Source organism: Monopterus albus, unplaced genomic scaffold (assembly GCF_001952655.1).
Source record: "Monopterus albus unplaced genomic scaffold, M_albus_1.0 scaffold92.1, whole genome shotgun sequence".
Lineage (NCBI taxonomy): Eukaryota > Metazoa > Chordata > Actinopteri > Synbranchiformes > Synbranchidae > Monopterus > Monopterus albus.
This window is the reverse complement of record NW_018127972.1, coordinates 2,249,266-2,261,163: the sequence shown is the minus strand read 5'-3', so window position 1 is coordinate 2,261,163 and position 11,898 is coordinate 2,249,266. Positions and strand designations below refer to the sequence as shown.

The following is an 11,898-nucleotide window of genomic DNA, read 5'->3' as shown; positions in this document are numbered from 1 at the left end:
AAGATAGGGGCGCTTGTATCTGTCGTAGGTTTCAGGATAGCAAAGATGTTAAGGTTACTGGTAAAATCCACCTCTGGATACTCGTACACTGTACTCAGTGCATTCTACATATTTATTGATAAAGCGTTTCAATTTTTCCACTGCCTGTGGCTTTAGAATTCCTTCCTCTTTTGTGGTCTGTTTCCTCCCCTATGATTGTTGCCTTCACATAGATGAAGAATGTTCTGCTCTCAGACTTCTTTCATGCCATCACTGATTTGCCATATATTCACAGTGATAACAATAATCAACGCAAGGTAGAATAAGTGTTTTTGGGGAGGACTTTTCCTTGTTTAAATGTAGCATATAAAGACTTCATTGCCATCTAGCCCAGCTTTGTGATCCTTTTTACAATCATCTCTCTTGTCACCTGAGGGTTTTCTGGGTCCTCTTGGATTATAAAACAGAAGTCTAGCCTTATAATGCACTTTTCTTAAGATTTAAAAATGAAATGATTGGTTAATATTCTATTCGCTTGAACAGCCAACTTGAAATAAAGCAGGTCAATATAAAAGCAAAGAGCGTCACTGGAATTAAAGCAGTTAGATTCCTCACTGTAAATAGTCTATGCACATGATATACTGACAGTAGTAAACACCTGCTTCCAGTTTTCAAACACTACCTTCATGTGTGCAGTTCCTAACAGTACTATGATAGAATCATTGCTGGGGAAAAAGAAATCCAAAGTAGTCAATAGATTTTGAGACAGAAGTCGGAACATTGTGCAAATAAATTTTGAAGGAAAGGGTCACAGTAATACAAGAAAAAGCCATCATTTTACAATTAAAACAGTTACGAAATTGCAAGAGTAATTTGTAAATATATCAAAAGGTCAATCTCTGAGATAAAGTTGAAATATTATTACAAACTAAAATGGTAGAGCACATTACAAGAGTTGAATCATAATTCTTCCAGTAAAGGTCATAATGATATGCAAATAAAGCCATTTTTTGAAAAAAGAGAACACTAAAATGGTTTATTATTGGTTTGGGTAGAGAACTGTAAATCATGTGTGTGTGTGTGTTTTTTTTTTTAGTCCTGCCTGACTGTACTCATATACTGTATGTTTAATATTATTCCTTAGAAAAGATTTATGTTTTGGCTCTGGTTTGTGCATATACTGTATGATTTCCTCTAAGCCATAGGTTCCTGTCAGACGGAGCTCAGTTGATACAGCAGAGCATTAACACTTACTCATTGCACTGCCTATGTAATCACATAGATAATATGAAAGTGCTGTGGTTTAATTTGATTTCACTCTCTAAGTTTGTAATAAAGTGCTGAATGATGAAACCTTAAATCTTCAAATCCTCCACAACACTCATTTTTAAATGTATAATAAGCACACATCCTGTCCATAAAATTCATAACTTATTAGTTTACATCTCATGATATTACAATATTTTCCTCAAAATAGCACAACCCATTCTCCAAATATTACAAGTGGTGCTATTGTAACTTTTTCTCAGAATTATTACTTTTTGTCCACAAGACATGTCCACAAAACACTGAGTTAGAGCTTTGGAAACCAAAGACAGCCTACTTCTAAAGTCTGGCAGGATCCAAACTTTTAGTTATTTCTTGAAATGTAACTACTGCCACAGCCCACATCTACAAACCAATGACACAGAAAACACTGTCCAACAAGACAACTACCCATAGACATGTCAAAACTAATGTTCACTCTGACACAAAGTGTGACAAAAATTATATTGGACACCATCTCACATGCAAACTTCTGTAAACAATGTGATTGACAATTCTTACTACCAATGGGGGATTGTTACTGTTCTGTATGCTATTTGGAACTGAATGGAAGTTAATGAGCCTTAACAGGTTTGGCAAACAGAAAATGTGAAAGAATGAAAGCCAGAATACACGTTTGGCCAAAATGGTTAATTATTTGACACAGGTACTGGTGAAACATTTACTGTAAATAGTTATATAATTCTCCACTGAGAGTGAAATTACAAAAGAATGCTTTTCAGCTTTATTGCACTTGTTCTATAGGTATTTACTACTGTTCTTTGTTTAATTTCTTACATGGTGTAAATGAAGCAGAATATTCTTAATGATGTTTTTTATTACATGATTGTAATGGAAAGCTTAAATCATTAACATTATAAACTGACAAGACCATATTTGATAAAGCACCTTTGATTTGATATGAAATGTCCTGGAACATCCTGCCTCTATGACTGTCTGAATGGTTCATTATGTTTAATCAGAAATCTTTTCTCATGGGTGTTTTCTTCCATTGATTTATGGTACCGAATCTGAAAATTGTGTAGTTCATCTATAACTCTAAAATACCTTGCCATCTGACTTTTAGTCTTCCTCTACACATTAGTGAGTTGGTCAGTCAGTGCAGCTGGCATCTGTAATTGTACATGAGCACTAGATGTCTGACAAACAGATGTAGAAGTCAATGAGAAAACCAAAACAGTGTCAGGCATTATTAGCAAAAAGCACATATAATGACAAATTAATGATTACAGTATGGGAAAATGCTGTGTGTACAGGATAAATGTGTCTTGTAACACTATTTTACAAGTAGGGTGTAGACTTGATGATGACTTAAGATAATTAACAGTGATTGAGCTAGGTATGTTGCAAAACCAAATATATTTTTATTAAATCATGAACCCACTAAGATGCTTTTGTATTGTCATCATTTTTCCTTAGTTTTGAGGAACAGGGCTAATGTTTTAATAATGTTGTTACAAATAGCGAAAAAACTTTATCAGCAAATGCCCATGAGGAATTTTTAAAATCTCAGAATATGTAGGATATTTAAATATGATAATAAAATGTATTACCTTCATGTAATGAACGAAACAAAAAAGTGCGTTAGGTTGTATTACTATGCATATAAAAATTATGTTCCCTTTGCAATAATATTGGAAAACCTGTTCGAATCTGCGACTTCTGAAAAGGTCAAACTACTGACGTACACGCTATCTCACTTGTCTTTGGGGGATGTAGTTTTCTTGTCCTCAAAAAATATTTCAAAGCAAATCTTTTCCGCTTTCGAATAAGACTTCCTATCCCAGAAGTCATCGTGGGTATCACGTCGACTGACCTAGCGCAGTGTTTCTCGCAGACTGTTCTTGAGTGCTGAGTCGAATATATTCTGCCGTGTGAAACCGGTTGTTTTATTTTACCTCATTCAGAGACAAAAACGGTACATTTGAGTTCGGACGTTCGCAGTCATTGTAAGGAGTGATCATAACATTGGGTTTTGGGTGGACATTTACGTAGACCAAGAAGGACATAGCTCAAATTTCATAGTAGTGAACATCCAAGTCCCACGATGGACCCGAGAGACACAGCCCCTGATTCCTGGGAACAAGAGGACGATGTGGAGGCCACAATCGACGGACAGCTCGAAACAGCATTCACAACTTTAAATGTGAATGCTAAACCATTTGTGCCCAATGTAAACGCTGCTGAATTTGTTCCGGCTTTTGCCACGAAAGCACACTTGGAAAATGTCGACTCTGCTGGTAAGATCAAAACCACGTTGGGGAGCTACGGTAGCTAGTATTAGCTAACCGCTAACAGGAGCCTGGGCTGGGTAGTGCTAGCTTACTAGCCACTATACAGACGTGTTGCTCGAAGTACGACAAACTAGCTAACTGCCGTGTTATTTAATGGAGCAGTAATTTAGATGGTATACCTTACAAAAACAACCCATCGGTTATACAGTTGTGTTATATAGCTCTTTGAGCACTGTCATAACTATCTGAAAAGTCACCAGTCCAACCGGCATTCGGTTGTTAGAACCAACCTGTGGTAGCTAGCTAGCATGTTTGTTACTGATATGGGTTCACAACTAAGCATTTAGCGGGGTAATGAGGTCTAACCAAGTGACTGCATATTCTATAAAAGTAATTGAAACCAAGAAAGATACAATCGTGATATAATATTGGTCTTGTGTTGAAATATGTTCCCTGTCAGGATGTTTCCCCCCTGTTAAAACTACCGTATGTTTGTAGTAGCGCCCATCTCTGTGGTTATGGTAAGTGTAAGGTTCAGTTTAGGGGAAACACATCTCGACACAACACCCCAAACTCCAACGGTGATAAATGTTAACGCTAAGCTCGTCATGAGAAAGGAATTACTTGGAGCATGAGTGCTTAGCATGACGTGGATATTCTGCCGCACTTCTGGTCAAAACAAATATGTCATTAAAACCAGACTGAATCTGTAGACTACGAAGTGAAATGCTGTGGAGTGGCAATCATCATAGGATAACCCCCTTCCTGTATCGACTGAATTTAAATAAACTGACACACACTATTCAGCATGTTATTGGTTTCAAAACCGTCCACAGTTGGCCCCATAAACATACGTATAGGCATCATTACCAAATGGACTTTTGTGTTCCAAATATAGAGGTGTTTGACATGAGAAAGTGTTGGAAAACCCCACATGCAATGGGGTCTTGGGTCTTTCTCTGACATCAACTTAGTGGCCTCTTAATGCAAATGAGGAAAACAGACCTTTCTGTTTTATCCAAATAGTTCAGAAATTAATCCAGTTCCCACACTAGTGCTTTCTGACACCTCAATGGTAGTAGCTGCCACTTCTCTCTCACAAGTGTTACAGAAGGTAAAATTTATAGTGACAGAGGACTTGAGCCACTGTTACTTTATAGTATAACCGTTATATTATGCGAACCACCACATTGTAAATATTATCATGTAGCCCATAGGTTACTAGAGCACATCTGTGCCTGCTAGTTAGAGCTAACTAGATGGAATGTTAGCAGGTCATCACATCTCCAAAAACGTAAGAGCAGATTTGTAATTGGCATTACTTAGATTGACCACATATTTGAAAACTAGATGGTTATTTTCTCACCTAAAAACTATCAAAAACGGCGTACTAAGCATATGCATGAACTTTGTCGCCAAGTATTATCAAAAATACAAGGAATTTAAATCTATACAATTTAAAAAGCAGAAGTTAAAAGACCAACATAGACTAGCTGTTCAAGAGTGTAATAGCCCAGGGGAAGAAACTGTCTCTGTATCTGGTTGGTTGGGTGTACAGTGACCTGTAGCTCTGTCCTGTTTGGTTGCCAAGCCAAACCAGACAGTGATGGAAGTACAGAGAACAGACTCTGTGATTCCCCTATAGAACTGAATAATATACAACAACATAATACATATTATATATTGTATTATTCATTATATAACAGTCCTAGGATGAAAATTATGACTGCTTTCAGCCTGCCCTGCCAAGGCAGTTTCTGCATCACTTTGACAACCAGCTACGCTGTGGGGGGACTGCCTGCGGTGGAAAACAAAGCACCTGGTACCAAAAGTGAGTAGAGTAGAGTAGAGTAGAGTAGAGTTGAGTTGAGTTGAGCCAATTCCAGGTGTCTGTTACTGCCTGCCTCGTTATCCATACATGTGCAGGTTCACAGTAAGCAGATAGGATTAACAGGCTAAAGCCTATAGTGACTCTACATCAAGAGTAACTGTGACCCAACTATAGAAGTTTGATTTACCTGAAAGCTTCATTACCCCTGTCTGTTTTTTAGCAGTACTGGTTGTATCCACCTACATGAGCCACAGAGTCCTTTTTGCAAAATAAAGATTGAGTTCAAAATGTGAGTGTAATATATGTCAAGTTAGTAAAAATACTAAACATTGATTACATGAAAATTTTGTATCAAGCCCAACAATACATAGTATCAAGAAAAAGTAATGGCACTGTTTGAAATTTTCTGGTTTTCTGCATAATTGTCATGAAATGTGAGCTGATCTTCACCAAAGTCACAAATATCAACACAGTATGTTTAAGTTGATAAAATGCAAACTGTCATGATCTTTCATTTCTTTATTGAACACACCCATTAAAGCGCATTAACTATGATTTAGCACAAACTTGGATAAATCTAGTAAGAAATTGTCTGGAAATGTTTTCTCCCTGCTGAAATAAACATCTCCTCCACCCCACTCTGCTATCTTCAGGCCCTGTGTTTATTTCTACCCCTCCCTAGGCAGTGCTGTTAAATTCTGCATTGCACTTCTTCCACGCCCTCACTGATCGGTGGTGATAGTATGCATTTTTCTCTAGATGCTAGAATAGAGCCGGTCACTCCAATATTAATCCACCCAGACCAAACAGGTTTCATTAAAAATAGGAATGCTTCAGACAGCATCCATAGATTATTTAATCTGAATAATCTTGCACAACAAAAACAAACCAAAACCATAATTTTATTGCTGGATGCAGAGAAAGCATTTTGCAAAGTTAACTGGACATTTCTCTTTTGTATATTACGCAGGTTTGGGTTTGGAGAGTTGTTCATCCATTGGGTCAAAATACTGCACACATCACCTAGGGCAACAATAAGTACAAATGGAATCGGGTCACAAAGTTTCACTTTACAGCAGGGTACCAGACAAGGATCCCCACTCTCACATCTCTATTCGCCGTTTTCATCGAGCCCCTAGCAGCAGCGATATGGCAGAACAATAAAATTAAAGGAATACAAGATGCTTACTCAGAACATAAAATTAGTCTTTATGCAGATGATTTATTTTATATTTACAGGACCCCTAGAACTCAGTACAGGAAACGTTACACATTATTAACACATTTTCTAAGTTATTTAGGACTAAAAATTGATGCAGATATGGCTTTCTTCCTGCTAGATACTTGGCCGGTCATTATTATCGGGTACTGCCTCATGCTAGCAGTAGGGACTAGGACACTAGCAAGACAAAACTTGAGAAGAATCACTCAGGAAGGATAAGGAGAGGGCATTTGTCTGTGACCACCACGTGCAAACCCATTCCCTTTTTTGGAGGGTGTCCTGCTTTTGGCTCGCTGTTGTACCCGTTGGTAATGTACTGTGATGAATTAGTGTTCCCTTGATTTTTTTTTTTTTTTCTTTTAAGCAGTTTAGTTTGTTCACTGAGAATTGTGGAAAATTACACTGGGTAGAACAGTAGAACAATGCCTTTCCTCCAAACATGCTACTTTGATGCCACATTGATATTCAATTCAGTTTTATTTGTATAGTGCCAGATTACAAACAGATGGAGATTAGATATATACATTTTGTTTGTGTGTGTATGTGTGTGCATGCACCCAAATGAGTGAATGGAAAATAGTGTAACACGCTTTGAGTGTGTTTCATCGCACAGAAGAGGGCTATATATACGGTAGTAACTATATGACCACACAATGAATGTTGTGCTGTTTGTTGTTATACAGTTCCAGTGGTGAACGGTGACACAGAGATGACCACAGAGGATCTATGGGACCAGAAAATCGCTGAGCCAAATGAGGAGGAGCCAGGTGGTGGGTCTTGCAGGGACCGGGGGCCAGTGGATGCAGCAGTAACGGTGGAGTCCACTCCAGATTTGATGGAGGAGGAGGAGGAAATTCTGGTGCCTAAGGTTCCACCTACACAGCCAGATGCTCCCAAGAAAGAACACGTCAACGTTGTATTCATCGGACACGTAGGTCAGTGCAAACACCTAATTATAGTTCATTATTTAGAGAATGATTTTCAAGAGGGATTTTAAAGAAAGTCATAGAGTGGAAGTGAACACTTATTTGTTTATTTAGCTGGAGACATTGGTCACTGTGTGAAAAGTTGGTATGGGAAGGTGTTGATGAGAGAGAGCCATTTTAAGTGAATGAACTATAGATAAAATGCAGTATATTGTCATAATGACAAAATAGCCTACATTATGTCATTAAAACAAGAAAATACAGTGTGCTGTAATAATGTGAAAAATGCTTTAACATGAAAGTATCGTAAAGATTTTCTAAATTGCAGAATTTTGTTGTAATACAACCATGTTAAAATTATTAAACCCCTATCTAATGTTGCTGTTTTTTAATCACTAATATTAAAGCATACCAAAATGCTGTGAATCACATTTTAGCTTTTGGTAAGTATATAATGACATTGAATTTGCTTTGCTTGTCATGTAGATAGAAATCCTGCCTGTGCGGGTGTTCAAGCTGAATAGAAAACATGGCTAAGCGAAAGGAGCAGTTTCAAAGGTTAAGAAATGATTTCATTACACCTAAAATGCAATCATAAGCAGCATTATAAACAAGTTTAAAACTCGGGTACAGCAGCAAAGCTTCCTGGGTGTGGAAGAAAAAGCTGAATTCCTCCAAGAGGAATCAGATATTTGAAAGCAACTGTTGAGAAAACTGATTTGCAGGAGGGTCTGATGAAGGTAGGAACAGCAGTGTCAGTGCCAATTATAAAAAGAATACTGAATGAACAAGAACTTGATGCTTGGAAACCTTGCCACACTGCAGCCTTGACCATAGGGAACACAAAAATCAACTTGAATATACAAGAAAAAAAAAATGATAGGCCTGTTGAGCTCTGGGAGTCTGTTTTACAGAGTGATGAGACTACTGTTAACTAGAACTGTTTGGATTTATGGATGTAACTACAAAGTGTAGTGCCTGACACGGGTGTGCCAAAGTAATCCTGTGCCCATGTGGTTATATCGCTTATAGAAGAATGACGGTTCTTGATACAATATCGTCTAAGGGAATTGGATAGCACGGTCATCCAGCTTAGGCTTGCACCCTTTCCCTTTACGCACTCAAATACTTCCAGATGCCTTGAATCTTTTAATTATGTTATGCACCATAGAGGGTGATATGTCCTACACCTTTTCTTTCTTTCTTTGAGGAACATTGTTTTTCCATCCATCCATCCATTATCTATACCACTTATTCCTGAATAGGGTTGCAGGGGGCTGGAGCCTATACATTGTTTGTACAGATTTCAACAATTTTCTCACACATATGTTGGCAAACTGGCAATCCTTGGCCCATCTTTGTTCGTAAAGGACTAGGGCTTTCCTGGGTGCCACCTTTGTTTCAAATCATAATTACACTCACCTGCTGACTTCACCTGTTTCAACTAGAATCATCATTTCATTGTTTTACCTCATTACTGGCCCTGAAATGCAGCCGTCCCAACGTTTTTTGGAATGTGTCGCAGGAATCAGAATTGAAATTAGTGTATGTTTTGAACAAAATTAATGAGGTATCACATCAATTAATGTGCTGCTGTATTGCTTTCAATGTAATACAAGACACAGATGATTTATAAATCACTATTTCATTCCAATTTTTTCCTCACTTGGGGTTCTATGTGACTTGTTGGATCCTTACTTCACTGTATCTTATTGCAGACATTAGTAGTGAGCATTCTGTTGAAAATTTTACATACTACTAATATAAATGGTCGTGCAGTGTTTTAGTTACTCTAATGGTATAAAAGCAAAGCATCACTTTTTACCTTTCTAACCATATATTAGCCAGATCTAGCCTGTGGCCCAAACACTGAGTCCTAATTGAGATACTGTATTCAAGGAGGCTGTTTTAAATAAATAAAACAGTAAGGTTGGGGGATTCTTACTTGACATGAATAATGTCGTAGTTTTGGTTAACCTAAATCCACTCTGGTGCTTCTTCTCCAGATGCTGGCAAGTCTACAATTGGTGGACAGATCATGTAAGTATTTCTTTATTTGATTCTTTATGATGAGTGAGATTATGGCTTTGATGTGTTTTGTATTTATTTGTTGTTCCCTTCCTGTCCAACAGGTATCTAACAGGCATGGTAGAGAAGAGAACTTTGGAAAAATATGAGAGAGAAGCTAAGGAGAAGAATCGAGAAACCTGGTGAGTGGACAGACTGCAGTGTTTGAACTGGTTCTTTTGTAATTCTTGAGCATGTAAAAATAAGCTGCTGATTTGTAACAGTGTTAAGAAGAGTGCTATATAAATACATTTGTTGTAGTGGTTAAACAGTATAGCTATATAACTGGATTTTATTATTATTCATATTTTTAACGGCAGGAAGCCAGTGCAGGATCAGCTGTTCAGCCTAGGTTATTAATATCTCTCATAGTAGATGTGAGGATAGTGGTACATCAACCCTGAGAAACTGTCTGATTTCCCACATTTGACTACCCATTAGTGAATAGGATACTGTTTTTTGTTTGTTTCAGGTATTTGTCTTGGGCTTTGGACACTAATCAGGAAGAGAGGGACAAAGGCAAGACGGTGGAGGTGGGCCGAGCATACTTTGAGACAGACAAAAAGCACTTTACCATCCTAGATGCTCCAGGCCACAAAAGCTTTGTGCCTAACATGATTGGAGGCGCATCACAAGCAGACTTGGCTGTTCTGGTAAGTAGAGGAAATGACCAGTGCTGTTAAAGTGGGAGATCAGTTCAAAACACTGGTAGCCCTTTTCTATCCGATATTCTTCAGGAGTTAAAATTAACACAAAGACCCTTAAAGTTTAGTAGAGGTAGACCGGCAAAACAGCCAGGGTGATTGGCTTATTGCAGATAAATGGTGTATTTATTGGCTGATAAGTAATAAGAAGTTGCATTTCAGAAATGTTCAAGAAGGAATAGGTGTCTCCATTACATAGTTAGCCCTATGGTTGGATATCGTTTGGGTTTCTGATAAAACAATACTTCTATAAAGGTGCCAGTCTACATGACACCAGAAATAAAAGTGCAAGGCCATATGGCCTTCGATTTCATACATTGTTGGAGGGCATAATGGCCATGTGACTGGGCACTAAGGCCGAGACAAATTACATGGTACAGTATGTATGTGTACGTAGCTTATATACACAGCCTGATCAGTAAAGTTACAAACTAGAGTAAAGTACAGATGCTTGTAGAATGGTTAAAGAGAAATTTGCAGAGATAGGCTGGTAACTGTGCAGAGTACCAACTAGATATACAGTACCTATAAAAGGTATTCACCCCCTTAGATGTTTTACCCTTTTATTGATTTTATAAATCAATCACGGTCAATATAATTTGGCCTTTTGACAAAAAATCTCTTTAATGCCAGAGTGAAAGCAGGTTTCTATAAAGTAATGTCAAATAAAAATATGTAATGGGAAATAAGTGATTGCATAAATATTCACCCCCTTCAAGTCAGTATTTGGTAGATGCACCTTTGGCTGCAATCACAGAACAGAGTCTGTGTGGGTAAGTCTCAATCAGGCTTGCACAACTAGACGTTACTCCATTCTTCTTTGCAGAACTGCTCAAGCTCTGCCAGGTTGCGCGGGGATCGGGTGTGAACATCCCTTTTCAAGTCCAGCCACAAATTCTCTCTTGGATTGAGGTCCGGGCTTTGACTCGGCAACTCCAGAACACTCACCTTATTGTCTTTAAACCATTTCTGTGTAGCTTTTGCTGTATGCTTTGGGTCATTGTCTTGCTGGAAAGTAAATCTTCTCCTAAGCCGTAGTTCTCTGAATAAGATTGTCGTCCTGGATTTTCCTATATTTTACCACATTCATTTTACCCTCTAACTTTACAAACCTTCCAGGACCGGCTGCAGAGAAGCTTCCCCACAGCATGATGCTGCCGCCACCGTGCTTCACAGTGGGGACGGTGTGTTTGTGCTGATGTCCAGTGTTTGGTGTCCGCCACACATAGCATCTTGTCTGATGGCCAAAAAAAGCACCATTTTGGTCTCATCAAACCAAAGAGCTTTCTTCCACTTGACCATGGAGTCTCCCACATGCCTTTTGGCAAACTGTAGTCGAGATTTAATGAGTTTTCTTCAACAGTGGTGTTGGTCTTTGGTTCTTGTTACCATTGCTAACTCTGAGAGACAAGACAGTCCAAGTAACTTCAAAACAGTCCTGATTTATTCAAAGGATCACAGGTAAAATTAACATTACACGCTCAGGCATCTTGCACCTCCAAACTGCACGCAGGCAGATGTAAGATGAAAGACCCCGAACCCGCCAGGCCTATACATTATATCCCCTCGGTTGGGCTAGCCCCATACTACACAGAAACGTCAACCGAGA

At 38.3% G+C, this 11,898-nt stretch overlaps 1 protein-coding gene across 1 annotated transcript in view; it reads left to right on the top strand.

Annotated features, from left to right (window-relative positions):
• The first annotated feature begins 3,072 nt into the window (after positions 1 to 3,072).
• The window catches only part of gspt1l (G1 to S phase transition 1, like), a 25,221-nt gene continuing 16,395 nt past the window's right edge, over positions 3,073 to 11,898 (top strand). Inside the window, exons 1-5 of the mRNA XM_020608281.1 lie at positions 3,073 to 3,545; positions 7,276 to 7,527; positions 9,525 to 9,558; positions 9,651 to 9,728; positions 10,058 to 10,238. Coding sequence (XP_020463937.1) covers positions 3,353 to 3,545; positions 7,276 to 7,527; positions 9,525 to 9,558; positions 9,651 to 9,728; positions 10,058 to 10,238 — 738 coding nt within the window. The 5' untranslated portion in view covers positions 3,073 to 3,352. The remainder of the gene's footprint in view (positions 3,546 to 7,275; positions 7,528 to 9,524; positions 9,559 to 9,650; positions 9,729 to 10,057; positions 10,239 to 11,898) is intronic.